The sequence below is a fragment of the Salvelinus alpinus genome, chromosome 7 (assembly GCF_045679555.1).
Source record: "Salvelinus alpinus chromosome 7, SLU_Salpinus.1, whole genome shotgun sequence".
In the NCBI taxonomy this organism is placed as follows: Eukaryota; Metazoa; Chordata; class Actinopteri; order Salmoniformes; family Salmonidae; genus Salvelinus; species Salvelinus alpinus.
In genome coordinates this window covers 7,211,935-7,234,911 of record NC_092092.1, presented here as the reverse complement: position 1 = coordinate 7,234,911, position 22,977 = coordinate 7,211,935, and the positions used below count along the sequence as shown (strand labels likewise).

The window sequence follows — 22,977 nt, the reverse complement described above, 5'->3', positions numbered from 1 at the left end:
AGTGTGTCCAATGTGGTGTGTGATATGGTGTCCCAGTGTTTGAGCTCATTTCGCAAATGTTTTCAATCAAAGTCTGAGTTCAATTTGTTGTCCACTGTGGTGTCCAGTGATTGTGAATTCAAATGAGGATATCATTAACATAGACAAAAGGTTGTTTAGCAAGCCATTTATCCCTTTGCATGTGGTACAGTGAGTTGTGATGTAATACAGTAGACTGACACCTTACCTTTCATGGGACAGACATTTGCATATTGTTTCTGTTGTTGTGAGCGATACTAAGGCTTCAGTGACCAGAATCCACACAGTCACTTCTTCTTCCTAGTAATACAATCATATCCGGAAATGGTGTTGCTTTTTTCACTGACGTGGTATTACTGACCACTAAGGCATTATGTGGTTCTATTTCTCAGCTCAGTCGACAGGACCAGTAGTTACCTACGGTCCAGTATTAACCTACGGTCCAGTATTTACCTACGGACCAGTATTTACCTACGGACCAGTAGTTACCTACGGACCAGTAGTTACCTACGGACCAGTAGTTACCTACGGACCAGTAGTTATGGACCCGTAGTTACCTACGGACCAGTAGTTACGGACCAGTAGTTACCTTTGGACCAGTTGTTACCTACGGACCAGTATTTACGGACCAGTTGTTACCTACGGACCAGTATTTACGGACCAGTAGTTACGGACCAGTATTTACCTATGGACCAATAGTTACCTACGGACCAGTAGTTACGGACCAGTAGTTACCTACGGACCAGTATTTACCTACGGACCAGTAGTTACGGACCAGTAGTTACCTACGGACCAGTATTTACCTACGGACCAGTAGTTACGGACCAGTAGTTACCTTTGGACCAGTTGTTACCTACGGACCAGTATTTACGGACCAGTTGTTACCTACGGACCAATAGTTACAGACCAGTAGTTACAGACCAGTAGTTATGGACCAGTAGTTACCTACGGACCAGTAGTTACCTATGGACCAGTATTTACGGACCAGTAGTTACGGACCAGTAGTTACCTACGGACCAGTAGTTACCTACGGACCAGTAGTTACGGACCAGTAGTTACGGACCAGTAGTTACAGACCAGTAGTTACCTACGGACCAGTAGTTACGGACCAGTAGTTACAGAACAGTAGTTACCTACGGACCAGTAGTTACCTATGGACCAGTAGTTATGGACCAGTAGTTACCTACGGACCAGTAGTTACCTATGGACCAGTATTTACGGACCAGTAGTTACGGACCAGTAGTTACGGACCAGTAGTTACGGACCAGTAGTTACAGACCAGTAGTTACCTCCTCTTTACAATATGTAGGAGACTCCGCTTTACAATATGTAGGAGACTCATCTTTACAATATGTAGGAGACTCCTCTTCACAATATGTAGGAGACTCCTCTTTACAATATGTAGGAGACTCCTCTTTACAATATGTAGGAGACTCATCTTGACAATATGTGGGAGACTCCTCTTTACAATATGTAGGAGACTCCTCTTCACAATATGTAGGAGACTCCTCTTTACAATATGTAGGAGACTCCTCTTTACAATATGTAGGAGACTCCTCTTCACAATATGTAGGAGACTCCTCTTCACAATATGTAGGAGACTCCTCTTCACAATATGTAGGAGACTCCGCTTTACAATATGTAGGAGACTCCTCTTCACAATATGTAGGAGACGCCTCTTGACAATATGTAGGAGACTCCTCTTCACAATATGTAGGAGACTCCTCTTCACAATATGTAGGAGACGCCGCTTTACAATATGTAGGAGACTCCTCTTCACAATATGTAGGAGACTCCTCTTCACAATATGTAGGAGACTCCTCTTGACAATATGTAGGAGGGTCCTCTTGACAATATGTAGGAGACTCCTCTTTACAATATGTAGGAGACTCCTCTTTACAATATGTAGGAGACTCCTCTTGACAATATGTAGGAGACTCCTCTTCACAATATGTAGGAGGGTCCTCTTTACAATATGTAGGAGACTCCTCTTTACAATATGTAGGAGACTCCTCTTCACAATATGTAGGAGACGCCTCTTGACAATATGTAGGAGACTCCTCTTCACAATATGTAGGAGACTCCTCTTTACAATATGTAGGAGACTCCTCTTTACAATATGTAGGAGACTCCTCTTCACAATATGTAGGAGACGCCTCTTGACAATATGTAGGAGGGTCCTCTTGACAATATGTAGGAGACTCCTCTTTACAATATGTAGGAGACTCCTCTTGACAATATGTAGGAGACTCCTCTTCACAATATGTAGGAGGGTCCTCTTTACAATATGTAGGAGACTCCTCTTTACAATATGTAGGAGACTCCTCTTCACAATATGTAGGAGACGCCTCTTGACAATATGTAGGAGGGTCCTCTTGACAATATGTAGGAGACTCCTCTTTACAATATGTAGGAGACTCCTCTTGACAATATGTAGGAGACTCCTCTTTACAATATGTAGGAGACTCATCTTGACAATATGTAGGAGACTCCTCTTCACAATATGTAGGAGACTCCTCTTCACAATATGTAGGAGACTCCTCTTGACAATATGTAGGAGACTCCTCTTTACAATATGTAGGAGACTCCTCTTCACAATATGTAGGAGACTCCTCTTCACAATATGTAGGAGACTCCTCTTGACAATATGTAGGAGACTCCTCTTCACAATATGTAGGAGACTCCTCTTCACAATATGTAGGAGACTCCTCTTGACAATATGTAGGAGACTCCTCTTGACAATATGTAGGAGACTCCTCTTTACAATATGTAGGAGACTCCTCTTTACAATATGTAGGAGACTCCTCTTCACAATATGTAGGAGACTCCTCTTGACAATATGTAGGAGACTCCTCTTCACAATATGTAGGAGACTCCTCTTCACAATATGTAGGAGACTCCTCTTGACAATATGTAGGAGACGCCTCTTGACAATATGTAGGAGACTCCTCTTGGCCTCAGAAACAGAGCTCTGACAAGCGTTCCAAATGGAACTCTATTACCTATGTAGTTCACTCCACTCTATAGTGAATATGGTATCATTTGAGATGCATCCATTGTGTAACAGAGTCATCATGTGTGGGCGGCGCTGAGACAAAGAACCACATCTCTCTATTTAACCTCTCTGCTCTTACATGATATATCAGCTATTGTTAAAACCCCGTTTCTGTACATACGTCACATAATGGGTTTTTTATAACCCTACATTGGATCCGTGACATATGTGTACATGTGAAGTGTACCCTTTGACCTTTGTGTACCGCAGGGAACAACACTGTAATGTACCTTAACCACACACTTATTATTTGAGAGTGTGTTAATATGTTCCAAGCAATAAGAATGAAGCTGGTGACACTGCATACTTTACTTCAAGTGCCCTAGAGCACTGCTAGTTTTACTTTGATGGTGATAATTGGACAATTATTTACTTGATTCTAGGCAGCTTTTAGCAAAGTGCGGAAATGCATTCTTGCCAGTAAGGGGTGCGAAGTAAACCAGGGGTATTTGAGGGACAGTGAAATACAAGCCTTGGTTTTAAGGGGGCTGGGGTGGGGTGAAAGTGCTTGTCGAGTCGGAGTGGTGAGTGTGAGAGTTTGTGTGAGTGTGTATGTGTGTGTGAGTGAGTGAGTGTGTGAAGGTGCTACCATACTTTAAGGTTTGTGTTGATTAGTTTTAGTTTCCATGGTTTCAAGAACGAGGCAGCAGAGTATAAGTCAGTTAATGCCACGTTGACATGGGGACGAGGATAGAGGACCGACAACGCATTCAAACTCATTCATACCCTCCTCTCAGTCTATCCCTATCCTTTATAGACCTGAGACTATAGCCCTGTATAGGGTGGTGCCAGCATAACAGATATAAGTAGCCCATCCCAGATACAAAAATGTCTCTACTGACACTGCCAAGGATAACGGATAAACAACTGGGGCATGTTTTACTTAATCACTCTCAACTCTGGTTATTAACATCAACACTGGGGTTCTTTTACACCACTGAGTGTTAATTTAACTCCTAAATCAGCACAAAAAAATGTTATACTGGAAAAATCAACACTGTAAAACTGGTCAATTTGCTGTGTACACTTCTGGTTCACTCATACGCCCTTCTATTCTCCTACACTGCTCAATAAAATCCCAGAAAATACACATTTAAAAAACAGAAATCTTGCAAAGAAATCAATTATATCAACTAGTACTGTCAGTACTGTATATGTAAAATTATTAAGGGAATACTAGATATATGCACAAATATTCCCATACAGGTACAGTTTAAAAACATTCTCACACCTATCTTTTTAAACTGATCAGAGTACTCAACTCCTGATGTTAAACACTGAGGTAAACACTAATGTTCAGGCACTATTTAAAAGAGAAAACAAATACGTAGAACCCTTCTTCCCTTCCAAAGAATTATCAAAGAACCCTTTCTTCCAAAAAAGGGTTCTTAGGATGTTAAAGATTCTAGGTAGAACCCTTTGCCTTTTAAAGAACCCTCGTTTTCCAAAAAGGTTCTTCAGATGAAAATGGTTTTTGGTAGAACCCTATCGCTCCACAGAGAACCCCTTCAGAACCCTTTTTTGTATATCAACACACAAGTGGATATTCTGGACTATAAACCAGTACTATTGTAACGGCTGTCGTCTTCCTCCTCGTCTGAGGAGGAGACGTTAGAAGGATTGGAGGACCAATGCGCAGCGTGGTAATTGTTCATCTTATTTAATGAAAGTGAACAACTCAAAATACAAAAACAACAAAGTGAAAACCGAAACAGTTCTATCTGGTGCAGACACACAAAGACAAAAACAAAAAACAACCACCCACAAAACCCAACAGAAAACAGGCTACCTAAATATGGTTCCTAATCAGAGACAACGATTGACAGCTGCCTCTGATTGAGAACCATATCAGGCCAAACACAGAAAACCAACACAGAAATAGAAAACATAGATTACCCACCCAACTCACGCCCTGACCACACTAAAACAAAGAAAATACAAAAGAACTATGGTCAAAACGTGACAACTATACTATATCCTGTCTTACTTTAGGCCTCTCTTATGTTGTCATAATACAACCAGGGAGAGGACTATGGATAGATGTATGGTATCTTTCATATCAAAGGCAGAAAAAGGATTATACAAACCTAGATTAATTATTTCCATCCCCTTTGATGACTGGTATCGTTCCATCCATCTAATACCAGTCAGTTTAACTGACACATTGTAATGACCACGTACGGTACGGGACATTATGTAATGACGCGCTATTATGAAAATAACCACGACTGCTTTTCCAATTCTCTCTCTTCACCGGTTGATCAGACCGTCTGGGTATCGGTAAAACACACCTAGAAAATAATGCTGCAGAAATGACCTTCTGCCAAACAATTCTTCTGTCATTTTTTGTGTACAATAACAATTTATGTTATCCTTTTCCACAACAACCTAACCTAACATTTCCAATGCACTGTCCCAGCTACTCGATAATATTATCAGTCTATAACAAGAGACTAGCAACTACCTGACTGTGCAGTATATGAACTTATCTGTTCTATTCAAATACACACCGGCCCTGCGTGGGAGATTTATGGTTTAGTAAAATTACAGGCAAAACAAATGAGGGGAGCGAAAGTCAACAGGGGCCGGCTCTCTTACAAACAAAAGCACATTCTTGGCAGTGAACGCAACACACTGCCCTACATCCTTGTAGCAATCTCACTATACCACTCTCCATTTAAACATAACTTCAAAAACAGGTAGTGTGTTGGACTGTCTCTCTGTGTTGTTATGCCTTAACTGACCTGATGTTGGAGCCTTCTAGCACATGAAGACTCTGGTCAAAAGTAGTGCACTATATAGGGAATAGGGGGCCATTTAAAAGGCATAGTTAGTCTAAAGCAGAGACCCTGAGGGGAGTTCCACAGAGGCCCTTATCACAGGTGGCTATGGAAATGATGTGTGAGAGAGAGAGAGAGAGAGAGAGAGAGAGAGAGAGAGAGAGAGAGAGAGAGAGAGAGAGAGAGAGAAATAAATACACAGCCAGTCTGAGTGATCACCTTTAATCTATGGTGAATCATTTCTATCCAGATGGGAGTGTTCTCTTCCAGGATGACAATACCCCCATTCACAGGGCACGAGTGGTCAATGAATGGTTTGATGAGCATGAAGATGATGTAAACCATATGCCATGGCCGTCTCAGTCACCAGATCTCATCCAAATTGAACACTTATGGGAGACTCTAGAGTGGCTTATGAGACGGTGTTTTCCACCACCATCAACAAAACACCAAATTATGGTATTTGTTGTGGAAGAATGGTGTCACATCCGTCCAATAGATTTCCAGACACTTGTAGAATCTATGCCAGGTGCTTTGAAGCTGTTCTGACTCATGGTGACCCAACGCCCCATTAAGACACTTTATGTTGGGGTTTCCTTTATTTTGGAAGTTACTGTACCTGTATCTAGTCTGTGAAATCCCATACCTAGGGCAACAGTATGTTGGAACATTGTTAACATAAGAGGCAACCCATCTGCATAGGGAGACTAGCATATACAGTGTATTCGGAAAGTATTCAGACCCCTTTACTTTTTCCATATTTTGTTATAATACAGCCTTATTCTAAATTTGATAAAATCAAATAAAAAACTCAGCAATTTATACACAATACTTCACAATGAAAAAGTAAGTAAGTAAGTACAGGTTTTTAGATATTTTTGCAAATGTATTAAAAGTAAAACATATACCTTATTTACAGACCCGTATTCAGACCCTTTGCTATGAGACTTGAAATTGAGCTCAGGTGCATCCTGTTTCCGTTGATCATCCTTGAGATGTTTCTACAACTTGATTGGAGTCCAGCTGTGGTAAATTAAATTGATTGGACAGGATGTGGAAAGGCACACACCTGCCTGTATAAGGTCCCACAGTTGACTGTGCATGTCAGAGCAAAAACCAAGCCATGAGGTCAAAGGAATTGTCCGTAGAGCTCCAAGACAGGATTGTGTCGAGGCACAGATGTGGGGAGAGGGGACCAAAACATTTCTGCAGCATTGAAGGTCCCCAAGAAAACAATGGCCTCTATCATTCTTAAATGGGAGAAGTTTCAAACACATTTACATTTACATTTAAGTCATTTAGCAGACGCTCTTATCCAGAGCGACTTACAAGTTGGACACCCAATATTCTTCCTAGAGCTGGCTGCCCGGCCAAACTGAGCAATCGAGGGAGAAGGGCCTTGGTCAAGGGGGTGACCAAGAACTCAATGGTCACAATGACAGCACTCCAGAGTTCCTCTGTGGAGATGGGATGACCTTAGAAGGACAATGATCTCTGCAGCACTCCATTAATCAGGCCTCTATGGTAGAGTGGCCAAACGGAAGCCACTCCTCAGTAAAAGGCACATGACAGCCCGCTTGGAGTTTGCCAAAAGGCACCAAAGGACTCTCAGACCATAAGAAACAAGATTATCTGGTCTGATGAAACCAAGATTAAACTCTTTGGCCTGAATGCCAAGCGTCACGTCTGGAGGAAATCTGGCACCATCCTTACGGTGAAGCATGGTGGTGGCAGCATCATGCTGTGGGAGTGTTTTTGAGCGGCAGGGACTGCGAGACTAGTCAGGAACGTGGGAAAGTTGAATAGAGCAAAGTACAGAGAGATCCTTGATGAAAACCTGCTCCAGAGCGCTCAGGACCTCAGACTGGGGAAAAGGTTGACATTTGAACAGGACAAAGGCCCTAAGCACACAGCCAAGACAACGCAGGAGTGGCTTCGTAACAACTCTTTGAATATCCTTGAGTGGCCCAACCAGAGCCCAGTCTTGAACTCACTAAAACATCTCTGGAGAGACCTGAAAATAGCTGTGCAGCGATGCTCCCCATTCAACCTGACAGAGCTGAAGAGGATTTACAGAGAGGAATGAGAGAAACTCCCCAAATACAGGTGTGGAAAGCTTGTAGCGTCATACCCAAGAAGACTTGAGGCTGTAATCGCTGCCAAAGGTGCTTCAACAAAGTACTGAGTAAAGGGTCTGAATACTTATGTAAATGTGATATTTCGGTGTTTTATTTTTAATAAATGTGCAAAAAAATGTAAAATCTGTTTTTGCTTTGTCATTATGGGGTGTGTAGTTTGAGGGGGAAAAACTATTTAATCAATTATAGAATAAGGATGTAACGTAACAAAACAGTATTAGGTATAACAGTATTAGGGTAAATAACAGTATTAGGTATTAACAGTATCAGGGTAAATAACAGTATTAGGTGTTAACAGTATTAGGGTAAATAACAGTATCAGGGTAAATAACAGTATTAGGTATTAACAGTATCAGGTATTAACAGTATCAGGGTAAATAACAGTATCAGGGTAAATAACAGTATCAGGGTAAATAACAGTATTAGGTATTAACAGTATCAGGGTAAATAACAGTATCAGGGTAAATAACAGTATCAGGGTAAATAACAGTATCTGGGTAAATAACAGTATCAGGGTAAATAACAGTATCAGGGTAAATAACAGTACTAGGGTAAATAACAGTATTAGGTATTAACAGTATCAGGGTAAATAACAGTATCAGGGTAAATAACAGTATCAGGGTAAATAACAGTACTAGGGTAAATAACAGTATTAGGTATTAACAGTGTCAGGGTAAATAACAGTATCAGGGTAAATAACAGTATTAGGTATTAACAGTATCAGGGTAAATAACAGTATCAGGGTAAATAACAGTATCAGGGTAAATACCAGTATTAGGTATTAACAGTATCAGGGTAAATAACAGTATCAGGTAATAACAGTATCAGGGTAAATAACAGTATTAGGTATTAACAGTATCAGGGTAAATAACAGTATTAGGTATTAACAGTATTAGGGTAAATAACAGTATCAGGGTAAATAACAGTATCAGGGTAAATAACAGTATCAGGGTAAATAACAGTATTAGGTATTAACAGTATCAGGGTAAATAACAGTATTAGGTATTAACAGTATTAGGGTAAATAGCAGTATCAGGGTAAATAACAGTATCAGGTATTAACAGTATCAGGGTAAATAACAGTATTAGGGTAAATGACAGTATCAGGGTAAATAACAGTATCAAGGTAAATAACAGTATCAGGGTAAATAACAGTATTAGGGTAAATAACAGTATTCGGTTAAATAACAGTATTAGGTATTAACAGTATCAGGGTAAATAGCAGTATTAGGTATTAACAGTATCAGGGTAAATAACAGTATTAGGGTAAATAACAGTATTAGGTATTAACAGTATCAGGGTAAATACCAGTATTAGGGTAAATAACAGTATTAGGTATAAACAGTATCAGGGTAAATAGCAGTATTAGGTATAAACAGTATTAGGGTAAATAGCAGTATTAGGTATTAACATTATTAGGTATTAACAGTATCAGGGTAAATAACAGTATTAGGTATTAACAGTATTAGGTATTAACAGTATCAGGGTAAATAACAGTATTAGGGTAAATAACAGTATTAGGTATTAACAGTATTAGGTATTAACAGTATCAGGCTAAATAACAGTATCAGGGTAAATGCCAGTATTGGATATTACCAGTATTAAGTATTAACAGCATTAGGTATTAACAGTATCAGGGTAAATAACAGTGTTAGGGTAAATAACAGTATCAGGGTAAATAACAGTATCAGGGTAAATAACAGTATCAGGGTAAATAACAGTATCAGGGTAAATAACAGTATTAGGGTAAATAACAGTATTAGGTATTAACAGTATCAGGCTAAATAACAGTATCAGGGTAAATGCCAGTATTATGTATTAAAATTATCAGGGTAAATAACAGTATCAGGGTAAATAAGTGTATTAGGGTAAATACCAGTATTAGGTATAATATTAATTTATTATGACAGATTCTCTGGACTGTATGTACTTCATCATTAAATGTTTATTTAGATTTTCATTTTTCTTTCAGACATCAATGGCTGTATGTTCAACCAATCAATTCACTCACTGTTGCATTACAACTTCATATTAGATTGAACATTCATTATTGCATTTACAGGTGTTGGCTCAAAACTGATTACAAGAAAAGTAATTACTGTAAATAGCTATGTTTTAAATATCAAATTTCCAAATTCATACAACATTTCATACAACAAGTGCTTCCTTACATATGTAGTGAGAAGCCATTCATTGGCATGGCATTAACATTAAGTCATTCAACAACCTTTAGCTACAAATTTAAATAGCAATTTTAACTTTCTGAAAGTGAGACCCATTCACAAGCCAGGCACTAAACATTGACATAATAATATCGACACTTACTTGAATTGAAAGCTTGAAAGTGCAAGCTTTCTGTATGCTAAACTTATAACTGAGTGCATTAGTGTTAGGTAGGTATCCCCCGTGACAGAAGAGTCATTTTCCAAGATTCCATGGAACCATAGAGGGTGTTCCAGGTATGGAATGTTCCACTGTTAAGGGGTCCTCTTCTGAGAACACTGGGATGACAGGTTTATCCCATCACACCAGTTGCCCCCTCGCTTGACTGATCCTGATCTTGGCTGCACTTCCACGTGACTACTGTGTATGTGACTATTGTGAGTTTGTGTGTGTGTGTGTGTGTGTGTGTGTGTGTGTGTGTGTGTGTGTGTGTGTGTGTGTGTGTGTGTGTGTGTGTGTGTGTGTGTGTGTGTGTGTGTGTGTGTGTGTGTGTGTGTGTGTGTGTGTGTGTGTGTGTGTGTGTGTGTCTGTGTGTGTGTGTGTGTGTGTGTATATATATATATATTTGTAGCCTAAATACACCCCCACATGCTAAGAGAGAGTGAGACTAGTTTTCCGTGGTGTTAGCATGCTCACATTTCATCTGTCACAGTGTGTCCAGCGGAGAGCTCAGCTCATAGTCAGAGGTGACCTCTGCAAAAGGTATTGTTCTCTCCCAATGCCATGGGCCTGCTCTCCACTCTGTGGGTTGCTTTGACTTCTGTCAGACAGACAGATGGGCAGGAACTGGAACAGGGACAGACAGACCTGTAGGCACTGTCAATCTATCGATAGAGGGTTATGTCGTACACAGGACTGTCCATCTTTAGGGGTTTTACAAAGGGCAAACTGTTTGTGTCGTTCACCTAAACGTCACCTCTGGAGTCTGATAGGCTAATAGGTCAGAGTTCAGGTAGGCCTCGTTGTGATGGGTCCCGTTAAAACCAGCTCATATCAAGGATGCAATGGACAACAGCAAAATAGAGTCAACATGAGGAAACTGTATCAATAAAAATGAATTGAGGAGAGAGGTGTAAAGTAGTCTGTGTTCACCACTGGGATATCTTCTGCAGCCCATTCCCCTGAAAACAGAAAAAGATGGAGAGATATTGTAAAAAAAAAACGATATAGACCTAATGTCATATAAATAGGCATAGTGTAATGACAACGCTAACGCAATATGCGTGTGAGAAAAAAAACACAGCTGAAAGAAGGTCAAAGGAAAGGCCTTAACACCGGAAAAAAGTCAGAAACCCACAGGACGAATGAAGTGAAAGAGACGACTGATCCAAAGCAATAAGAGAAACAGGTGGATGGACAAAAAACAACAACATATTTCCTAGGAATGTAGAGATAGAAACCGTCCAATAAGACAAGACGACAGTACAAGACCGGGAAGAAACTTAAGTGACAGGCTTGTCAAGGGGAAACGTAGACCGAGAAGGAATGCATTGTGATTGTGTGTCTTTACTGTATACATGTAGCCAAAATACCCCCCATGCTAAGAGAGTGAGACAAGGACTATATTTTCCACCATTCTTAGAGGAGAAGAGGAGAATGGACAGGGAGAGAGGTGAGGAGAATATGTCAGAGGACAGCGGGTGCGAGTCCCAAATGGCACCCTATTACCTATTTAGTGCACTACTTTTGTCCAGGGCTCTGGTCAAAAGTAGTGCACTACAAAGGGAATAGGGTGCCATTTTGGAAACACATCACAGGGTCTTTCTATCTCCACCTACACTGTGGCCCTGCTGCGTCTGTGTGTTTGCTGTCTCGTCGGTGCGTGCCGACAGGATACTGGCCCCGCTGTGGGCCACGGAGCTGTTGTTGGTGGAGGCTCGGGGGATGTGAGACATTTCCTGCTGCAACCAGAGATACACAAGGACCACAACATGCTTATCATGATCCGTACAAAAGAGAATGGAAGAATATTTAAACACAATGGATATGAATAAAGATCCCTCTTTCTTTTAATGAAATAATTGAAAAACACAACAACAACAATCTGTGGCAGTGTGTGTGTGTGTGTGTGTGTGTGTGTGTGTGTGTGTGTGTGTGTGTGTGTGTGTGTGTGTGTGTGTGTGTGTGTGTGTGTGTGTGTGTGTGTGTGTGTGTGTGTGTGTGTGTGTGTGTGTGTGTGTGTGTGTGTCGCGCCCGTGTGTGTGTGTGTGTGTGTCGCGCCCGCGCGTGTGTGTGTGTGTGTGTGTGTGTGTGTGTGTGTGTGTGTGTGTGTGTGTGTATGGACAAACAATTGACGGCCAGTACTCACATTCCCCATTCCCCTGCTGATGAGAGCCAGCTCAGTGGGCTGGTAGACAGAACGGTGGATCTGACCACTATAGCCGCTGTATGGAGACACAACTTTGGGACCTGCGAGGTAAAATAACAAGAAAACATTCGACAACATTAGATCCCAATCACACACTGAGTGTCTTTCAATGACATAGACTGACTCAGGTGAATCCAGGTGAAAGCAATGATCCCTTATTGATGACACTTGTTAAATCCACTTCAAAATCAGTGTAGATGAACGGAAGGAGACAGGTTGTAGAAGGATTTTTAAGCCTTGAGACAATTGAGACATGGATTGTGTATGTCTGCCATTCAGAGGGTGAATGGACAAGACAAAAGACTTAAGTGCCTTTGAACGGGGTATGGTTTTCACGCTCAACAGTTTCCCGTGTGTATCAAGAATGGCCCACCACCCAAAGGACGTCCAGCCAACTTGACAAAACCGTGGGAATCATTTGGGTCAACATGGGCCAGCATCCCTGTAGAAAGCTTTCCACACGTGTAGAGTCCATGACCCGACGAACTGAGGCTGTTCTGATGGCGAAAGGGGTGCAACTCAATATTAGGAAGGTGTTGCTAATGTTTCGCACACTCAGTGTTTATGTCGGGACAATGGATACTTTCTTTATATCAACACGTTTTCAAATCCTAAATCTCAATCGAATCCACGTAGTCAGACATCCACGGGCGCGTTCAAGCAGTATCCTCTGGGTATTCAGTGTTCCCAAGCAACCAGTCATAGTAGCTTGTTCTATTCAACCACCATGACAAGATCATAAACAACAGACGCAGGCGATACGTCTATTATCTCCACTGTGCAGTCAAATGTGCATCCTCTATAAAAGGTAGGATGGATAATGCTTGGTTAATGTGAGAGACAGTAATCCTCTATAAAAGGTAGGATGGATAATGCTTGGTTAATGTGAGAGACAGTAATCCTCTATAAAGGTAGGATGGATAATGCTTGGTTAATGTGAGAGACAGTAATCCTCTATAAAAGGTAGGATGGATAATGCTTGGTTAATGTGAGAGACAGTAATCCTCTATAAAGGTAGGATGGATAATGCTTGGTTAATGTGAGAGACAGTAATCCTCTATAAAAGGTAGGATGGATAATGCTTGGTTAATGTGAGAGACAGTAATCCTCTATAAAAGGTAGGATGGATCATGCTTGGTTAATGTGAGAGACAGTAATCCTCTATAAAAGGTAGGATGGATCATGCTTGGTTAATGTGAGAGACAGTAATCCTCTATAAAAGGTAGGATGGATAATGCTTGGTTAATGTGAGAGACAGTAATCCTCTATAAAGGTAGAGTGGATAATGCTTGGTTAATGTGAGAGACAGTAATCCTCTATAAAGGTAGGATGGATAATGCTTGGTTAATGTGAGAGACAGTAATCCTCTATAAAAGGTAGGATGGATAATGCTTGGTTAATGTGAGAGACAGTAATCCTCTATAAAGGTAGGATGGATAATGCTTGGTTAATGTGAGAGACAGTAATCCTCTATAAAGGTAGGATGGATAATGCTTGGTTAATGTGAGAGACAGTAATCCTCTATAAAGGTAGGATGGATAATGCTTGGTTAATGTGAGAGACAGTAATTCTCTATAAAAGGTAGGATGGATAATGCTTGGTTAATGTGAGAGACAGTAATCCTCTATAAAGGTAGGATGGATAATGCTTGGTTAATGTGAGAGACAGTAATCCTCTATAAAGGTAGGATGGATAATGCTTGGTCAATGTGAGAGACAGTAATCCTCTATAAAAGGTAGGATGGATAATGCTTGTTTAATGTGAGAGACAGTAATCCTCTATAAAGGTAGGATGGATAATGCTTGGTTAATGTGAGAGACAGTAATCCTCTATAAAGGTAGGATGGATAATGCTTGGTTAATGTGAGAGACAGTAATCCTCTATAAAAGGTAGGATGGATAATGCTTGGTTAATGTGAGAGACAGTAATCCTCTATAAAAGGTAGGATGGATAATGCTTGGTTAATGTTAGAGACATTTTTTATTTTCCCCCAGGTGGAAATGCCTGGTCCTCCCTGTGAAATATCTGCCTACCTTGACACTGTTGCCACACCTTGTTTGCTGTTGAGACATCACGGTAACGCAAACACAAACAGTGATGTTGGGGCAAGCTGATGTGTGTGTGTTTGTGTGTGTGTGTGTCAGTGTTTATGTATGCATGGTACACTGGTTAGGTCACTGTTCTAAAAAAAAGGGTGCAATTACTAAATCCCATTGAGTCACCTGGTAGACCGGTGGGAATGGAATGTATGTGTGGGAGAGAAAGGATTTGGTTGGTTAATAATGTTTAAATAAGTCCTCAGGATAAACAAAGACAATGAAGGACTTTTTCTGGTTTCATAGCTCTCTCTCATCACGACAGATATCCTCCTTCGTTCTCAGTCTCTTCCCAGAAAAGGTTGATTAGTTTTAAAACAAACATTATTTCCCGTTAATATTTAATAATAGTTAAATATGAAAATAAAACCGCCAAATATGGAAGGGGTTATTTTTGTCAAAACATTCTCTGTTCTCACTTCATTATTAGCTTGATATGGCAACTGATGTGTCAGAGGACAGATAGCAGAGGACAGATAGCAGAGGACAGATAGCAGAGGACAGATAGCAGAGGACAGATGGCAGAGGACAGATTGCAGAGGACAGATTGCAGAGGACAGATTGCAGAGGACAGATAGCAGAGGACAGATAGCAGAGGACAGATAGCAGAGGACAGATAGCAGAGGACAGATAGCAGAGGACAGATAGCAGAGGACAGATAGCAGAGGACAGATAGCAGAGGACAGATAGCAGAGGACAGATTGCAGAGGACAGATAGCAGAGGACAGATAGCAGAGGACAGATAGCAGAGGACAGATATCAGAGGACAGATAGCAGAGGACAGATAGCAGAGGACAGATAGCAGAGGGCTCATTATATTTTTGTTCCTTTTATTTTATCAAACATGATTCTCCAGTCAGGATAAACGGACTAAACACTGTATGTGTCTCTATGTTCTAATACTGTATTGATATGTTCTCAGAAATCCCAGACCTTGGGCAACATGCTGGAACATTGGTACATTGTGGGAGGCAAAATCAAATCAAATCTAACCTGTCTGTCTAGAGACTAGTCACCTGGTGCCAGCTGATCTCAACAGACCAGGACATACAGTAGGTTAACCTCAGTCAGGACAGAGCTGCTAACTCACAAGGCGCCATCCGCATTAACATGTGCTATTATCCCTCCCTCCCACTCTGACCTAAACCATTGTCTGCATCCCAAATGGCACCCTATTCCATATAAAGTGCACTACTTTTGACCAGTGCCTTTTGTCAAAAGTAGTGCCCTATATAGGAAACAGGGTGCCATTTGATTGTGATGAGATGAGGCCAGGGCAGGCCGAGGGCAGGTGGAGCAGCATCAAAGAGATAGAGTGGGAGGGGAGGAGAGGAGAGGAGACACAGTGTCCTGTCTGGCTCTGCTGCAGCCTGCGAGATCAGATTCTGATCACCAATAGGATTAAAACCACATCAGCATATCAAATTCTTTAAGGTATGCAGATTGTACTGTATACTGGATGTGAAATTCAGTACCGTTTCAATCATATTCGGTGAGCTTTTCTTATCCATCTCGCAGTTTCTTTTCAACTTACTGTTTTGGAAGATATTTTATTTCAGACTCAGGGTCATTGAAAATAATGTACATTGGAATATGAACAAATAAGCTGTAGAGTGTGCAGATTGTTACACGTAGACAACAATGTTATTTTATTCACATGTCTGACTATACGTACGCAAGCCCCATACCCTCCTGAACCTGCTGACAAGCCCCATACCCTCCTGAACCTGCTGACAAGCCCCATACCCTCCTGAACCTGCTGACAAGCCCCATACCCTCCTGAACCTGCTGACAAGTCCCATACCCTCCTGAACTTGCTGACAAGCCCCATACCCTCCTGAACCTGCTGACAAGCCCCATACCCTCCTGAACCTGCTGACAAGCCCTATACCCTCCTGAACCTGCTGACAAGCCCCATACCCTCCTGAACCTGCTGACAAGCCCCATACCCTCCTGAACCTGCTGACAAGTCCCATACCCTCCTGAACCTGCTGACAAGTCCCATACCCTCCTGAACTTGCTGACAAGCCCCATACCCTCCTGAACCTGCTGACAAGCCCCATACCCTCCTGAACCTGCTGACAAGCCCCATACCCTCCTGAACCTGCTGACAAGCCCCATACCCTCCTGAACCTGCTGAAAAGTCCCATACCCTCCTGAACCTGCTGACAAGTCCCATACCCTCTTGAACCTGCTGACAAGCCCCATACCCTCCTGAACCTGCTGACAAGCCCCATACCCTCCTGAACCTGCTGACAAGCCCCATACCCTCCTCTACCTGCTGACAAGTCCCATACCCTCCTGAACCCGCTGACAAGCCCCATACCCTCCTGAACCTGCTGACAAGCCCCATACCCTCCTGAACCTGCTGACAAGCCCCATTCCCTCCTGAACCTGCTGACAAGCCCCATACCCTCCTCTACCTGCTGAACCTCCCCTTTCTAATGGTTAAGTGTGTTAGATATATTAGATATTTCAGATGTATTAGATGTGTTAGATATATTAGATATTTTAGATATATTATATGTATTAGATGTATTAGATATATTATATATATTATATATATTATATATATGAGATGTATTAGATATATTAGATATATTAACTGTATGTAATGTGCTAGCAAGTGGAGAAAACATCCTGGTATCTAGTGAAGTGTACTTATTAGTGTGTGTGTGTGTGCGTGTGTGTGTGTGTGTGTGTGTGTGTGTGTGTGTGTGTGTGTGTGTGTGTGTGTGTGTGTGTGTGTGTGTGTGTGTGTGTGTGTGTGTGTGTGTGTGTGTGTGTGTGTGTGTGTGTGTGTGTGTGTGTGTGGCTACATACCGAAGTTGGGCTCATCCATAGAGAAAGCCTTGTTCTCCATAAACATGCTCTGGGCTCCTTGCTCCTTCAGGATATTCTCATAGCCCACACCTCTGCTCAGGTCCTCTCCGAACCCTGGCGCGCCCCCCTCCTCTACCCCGGTCAGAGAGCATATCCCTGGGATGGTGTAGAGGATCAGGAACACCCAGGCGTTGCTGACCAGGGCGATGGCCAGGGTAGGGTCATCCCAGCTGGGTCCGCCGGTCCTCAGGTTCCCCCAGACGTACATGGTGATCCAGGCCACCCAGATGAACACAGAGAGGAGACCCGTGATGAGGATGAAGGCTCCCTCCTGGCGCCACTGCTTGTGTTTCCCACACAGGGTGGGTAAGGAAGCCACTATGACAGCTAGGAGAAGATTCAACACGTAGATCAGCGCCATGACAAAGTCCTGGTTGGTGATGTTACAGGGCACGTTTGTGGCTGTGCCAAGTGCTATCCCTGTAGCGTTGAGTAGCATGAGAGGATATCGAGCCACAGTGATGATCAGCCACTCCGTGTTGATGACCACCTCCACCAGCCAGAGTCCCAGGACTCCCAGACACAGCACCGAGGCCCGGGGCACCCGATCTCCCCTGCGGGCCAAGAGGTTCAGCTTCACACACTGCATGAGAAGACACGCGAAGCACCCGGCGAACAGCACTCCGAAGAGGAAGCGTCGCGAAGCGCAGGTGGCGAAGTCTTTCCCTACGATGAAGGAGAAGGTGAGGCAGAAGAGGCCCAGGGTACTGATCAGGAAGCAGGCGTGGAGGCCCACGGAGCGCATCCTATTCTTGTCTGTGATGAAGGGCAGGCTGGCCAGGAGGACGATGAAGAGGATGATGGAGACCAGCACGCCGGCTCCCGCTAACGCCTCCAGCACGATGCCCCATACGGCACTGAGGTCACACAGCCTGTAGTACAGGGAGTCTACGTTGGAGCCACACCCACTTGGGGTCACACTGGCGGCCATCGAGACGGGGAAAGACCAGAGAGTGATGGCGGTCGGGACTAGGAGATGAAGTCTCTGGAGTGTGTGGTCCATGGAGTTGAGCAGCACCTGTGTTCACACAGAGATAGAAGGAGAGACTGAGTAGGTTGGCATATGAGAAGGTTCTTAAGAGGGAGAAGAGAGAAACCAGTGACGTTGTCATACATTGAAGAGTCACTCTTGATACACCCAAGCAGGTCAACATGAGTCAATAGCAAACAGATAAAATCATACTGTAATCAGGATGTAACGACGTATACCCACTTCACACAAACAACAGATGGAAAGATTTGATTTCTGTTTAAAATGGCTTAGATGTTAATTTTTTTACTTTTTTTTATGTAAAAATACCAGAGCCTTAGAAAGTATAAATAATCCAGCAAACACAAAAACTGAAGGTATTTCTGAAGCTGGCATTTATCCACGTCCTTTTTGAGAATCATTGATAAGAGTTTGAAACAAGTATAGAGTGAGTCCACTGTGTGAACATGATAACACTTAGGAATGTCAGTTGAGACACTCTTTTACGGCCAGAGGATACAGTGTAGTACAGCACACACACACTCACCATATAAATTCACTCACAAGACACCACACATTCTATACACACAGTGTACAAAACATTCGGAACACCTTCTTAATATTGAGTTGCACCCCCCACCCTCCCCGTTTACCCTTAGAACAGCCTCAATTCATCAGGGCATGGACTCTACGAGGTGTGGAAAGCGTTCCACAGGGATGCTGGCCCATGTTGACTCCAATGCTTCCCCACAGTTGTGTCAAGTTGGCTAAATGTCCTTTGGGTGGTGGACCATTCTTGATACACACGGGAAACTGTTGAGGGTGAAAAACCCAGCAGCGTTGCAGTTCCTGACACACTCAAACCTGTGTGCCTGGCACCTACTACCATACCCCATTCAAAGGCACTTAAATCTTTTGTGTTGCCCATTCACACGTACACAATCCATGGCTCAAGGCTTAATAAGGGAACACTAGTCACTTTAATAATGTTTAAATAATGTTTACACGCCACTTTACTCATCTCATATGAATATACTGTTTTCTATTCTACTGTATTTCAGTCAAAGCCACTCCGACATTGCTCGATCTAATAATTTATATATTTCTTAATTCCATTTTTTTACTTTTTAGATTTGTGTGTATTGTTGTGAATTGTTTTTAGATACTACTGCACTGTTGGAGCTAGAAACACAAGCATTTCACTACACCCACAACAACATCTGGTAAATATGTTGTATGTGACCAATAACATTAGATTTGATCTATGTGGTTATAAAATGTCTGCTCAGTGTAATGTAATTTGACGGGGACAGAGAGAAATGGCATGGCACAGCATTCAAATAAGTCTGGGATACTGTAGGGATGCTTATTTTCAAAAAAGTTGCCAGTTGTTTAGATGAGTTTGACAAACTCACCACAAGGGCAAATCTTGGTCTTAAAATAGAAGCTTTAAAAAGGCTCATGGCACATAATCTCAAATTCAAGTTATAGTTGGAGCAATGCATGTACAACACATTAGGAACATGTGCTCTTTCCATGACATAGACTGACCAGGTGAATCCAGGTGAAAGTTATGATCACCTATTTGATGACACTTGTTAAATCCACTTCAATCAGTGTAGATGAAGGGAAGGGGACAGGTTGAAGAAGGATGTTTAAAAACCATCGGACCCTTTTTTTCAAATTTTGCCTAAAATGAAATACCCAAATCTAACTGCCTGTAGCTCAGGACCTGAAGCAAGGATGTGCATATTCTTGATACCATTTTAAAGGAAACACTTTGAAGTTTGTGGAAATGTGAAATGAATATAGGATAATATAACACATTAGATCTGGTGAAAGATAATACAAAGAAAAAAACTATTTTTTTCATCATCTTTGAAATGCAAGAGAAAGGTCACAATGTATTGTTCCAGGTTAGGCGCAATTTAGATTTTGCAGTGTATGTGCAACATTTTAGACTGATCCAATGAACCATTGCATTTCTGTTCAAAATGTTGTATCAAGTCTGCCCAAATGTGCCTAATTGGTTTATTGATACATTTTCAAGTTCATAACTGTGCACTCTCCTCAAACAATAGCATGGTATTATTTCACTGTAATAGCTACTGTAAATTGGACAGTGCAGTTATATTAACAAGGATTTAAGCTTTTTGCCCAGATCAGATATGTCTATGTCCTGGGAAATGTTCTTGTTACTTACAACCTCATGCTAATCACATTAGCCTACGTTAGCTCAACTGTCCCGCGAGGGGGGGACACCGATCATGTAGAGGTTAAAGTGGTCAGTAATTCCATGTCTATGTACATAGGGCAGCAGCACTCTAAGGTGAAGGGTTGAGTAACATTATTAAAGTGGCCAGTAATTCCATGTCTATGTACATCGGGCAGCAGCACTCTAAGGTGAAGGGTTAAGTAACCGAGTGGAAGTCGGCTAGTGATGGCTATTTAACAGTCGGATGGCCTTGAGATAGAAGCTGTTTTTCAGTCTCTCGGTCACAGCTTTGAGGCACCTGTACTGACCTCGCCTTCTGGATGATAGTGGGTTGAACAGGTCGTGGCTCGGGTTGTTGATGTCCTTGATGATCTTTTTGGCCTTCCTATGGCATCGGGTGCTGTAGTTGTCCTGGAGAGCAGGTAGTTTGTCCCCGATGATGCGTTGGGCAGACCACACCACCCTCTGGAGAGCCCTGCAGTTGCGGGTGGGGCAGTTGCCATACCAGGCGGTGATACAGCCCGTCAGGATGCTCTCAATTGTTCATCTGTAAACATTTGTGAGGGTTTTAGGGGCCAAGCCAAATGTCTTCAGCCACCTAAGGTTGAAGAGGCGCTGTTGCATCTTCTTCACCTCACTGTGTGTGGTGTTGAATCATTTCAGATCATCAGTGATGTGTACGCTGAGGAACTTGAAGCTTTCCACCTTCACTGTGGTCTTGTCTATGTGGATAGGGGGGTGTGCTCCCTCTGCTGTTTCCTGAAGTCCACGATCAGCTCCTTTGTTTTGTTGACGTTGAGAGAGAGAGGCTATTTTCCTGGCACCACTCTCCCAGGGCCCTCACCTCCTCCCTAGATGGTGTTGTTGTGGTGGCAAATGCTGTTCAGTTTCCTGCCATGAAGCCACTGCTCAGCCGTAAGAGAGACATACTTCTGTATTTCCATGTGCCTTAATTCAATAACCCTCATGTAATATAATTTTCTTGGCAATTCTGCCAATAATGTAACTAAGTTTGTGTTGGGGACTAGGGAGTAAGTAACAAAACAGGTAGTCAGTTGTCTGTGGCGGGAGGAAGTATGGAGAGACAATTGTTGAGATCTTATCACACATAAACACGTATTAGTAGGCATAGGGACACACACACACAGAGACTAAAAGAGAAAGTCAAGGATTCGGTGGCATTCAGTAACCAAACAAAAGCCCATGGATATGTTAACCCAGGGGTTCTCAATGTGGGTATACTGTCTTCCTTCTCGATTCGGGCTAAAATGTATCTTATAAATATCGGTGTCCAGTGGCAGGTGGTTCTACACAAAACCAGAGAAAACTCAGAAAGATAGAACGGGAAGCTCTGACAAATCACTCCACAGAATATCACTCTTTCAAAGCAATTAACCCGAAAGTTAAATAACCAAAAATGAAACTTAAGAATGTGAAGGATAGAAATAGTGCACATAGAACAGATCTACCGAATGACAGATTTATAACTCACATTTCTATGTGAATATGGTGGGATCACCCAAAAAGTTACATAATGCAGCTTTAATTTATGTCTTATTAGATGTTTCATCTCAATTCCCTTCCTGCATAAGGACCCAACCCTACAGAATCGGCAGAGTAAATTGAAATAGAATTGTATTTCGTTTCTGGCAGACTATTCTGTTTTTTTTTTGCAAGCTGATTCCTAGCAACGCTAGTGTGTAAATAGCGTTGCTAAAAACAGCTAAGCGGATCCCTGACGCTCAATTATAGGCTTTTAACCAACTATTAAATATTTATATTTTTGGGAACACTTTTCAAAAAGTCATAGTCTACGTATTTTGAGTGTCACTATTAGACCGTGCGTAGTCGCTGTACCCCCACTACCTCTTTTCACTATGACAATAATCTGTAGAGGACCTTACCTTCGGATGACTGACCAGTGTTTCGTTCTTGGTGGTCTTTGATAATGTCGCTATTCGTTCACCTGTTCTAAGCCACAACGACAGAAAACGCGCTCAACATCGTCTCCAGGTAGCCTATCCAGTGGGTTAAAAGGTAATAGCTCTTTGAAAATGTCGTGTATATTCCGTTTCTAGCTGTTTTTAATTAGCCCTAATGACACTGCACTCACTGCTTTAGTAAAATGTTGAAATATTGAAGTCAGGGTTGGATCTCACAAAACTAGGCGACTAGTGCTGAAGTCCTGTGGCTGTGATGTGGACAGAGGAGCGACTGGTCCCTGGATAGTGA

At 42.1% G+C, this 22,977-nt stretch overlaps 1 protein-coding gene across 3 annotated transcripts; it reads right to left on the bottom strand.

The window, feature by feature from the left end:
- Window positions 1–9,915: 9,915 nt before the first annotated feature.
- On the bottom strand, window positions 9,916–22,969 carry LOC139580375 (G-protein coupled receptor family C group 5 member C-like). 3 transcript variants are annotated; one of them, XM_071408993.1, is made up of 5 exons: window positions 22,650–22,969; window positions 17,501–18,578; window positions 12,522–12,622; window positions 11,992–12,114; window positions 9,916–11,334 (listed from the first exon to the last, which is right to left on the bottom strand). In XM_071408993.1, exons 2-5 carry the CDS (start codon window positions 18,561–18,563, stop codon window positions 11,302–11,304), a joined length of 1,320 nt encoding a protein of 439 aa, XP_071265094.1. In that variant the 5' UTR covers window positions 18,564–18,578; window positions 22,650–22,969; the 3' UTR covers window positions 9,916–11,301. The 3 variants fall into 3 exon arrangements, with proteins under 3 accessions (XP_071265094.1, XP_071265093.1, XP_071265092.1); XM_071408992.1 differs by lacking the exon at window positions 22,650–22,969 and adding an exon at window positions 21,054–21,580 and having other exon boundaries at window positions 11,992–12,111; XM_071408991.1 differs by lacking the exon at window positions 22,650–22,969 and adding an exon at window positions 21,054–21,575.
- Window positions 22,970–22,977: the final 8 nt, after the last annotated feature.

Bases quoted from the DNA above. Each gene is read 5' to 3' on its own strand.
- LOC139580375 (XM_071408991.1), bottom strand. From the start codon at position 21,248: ATGGCAACTGCCCCACCCGCAACTGCAGGGCTCTCCAGAGGGTGGTGT. The intron at 12,115-12,521 runs GTGAGTACTGGC...CTCTGGTTGCAG, and splicing joins TCAGCAGGGGAATGGGGAAT to CAGGAAATGTCTCACATCCC. The intron at 11,335-11,991 runs GTAGGTGGAGAT...TTCTGTTTTCAG, and splicing joins AGACGCAGCAGGGCCACAGT to GGGAATGGGCTGCAGAAGAT.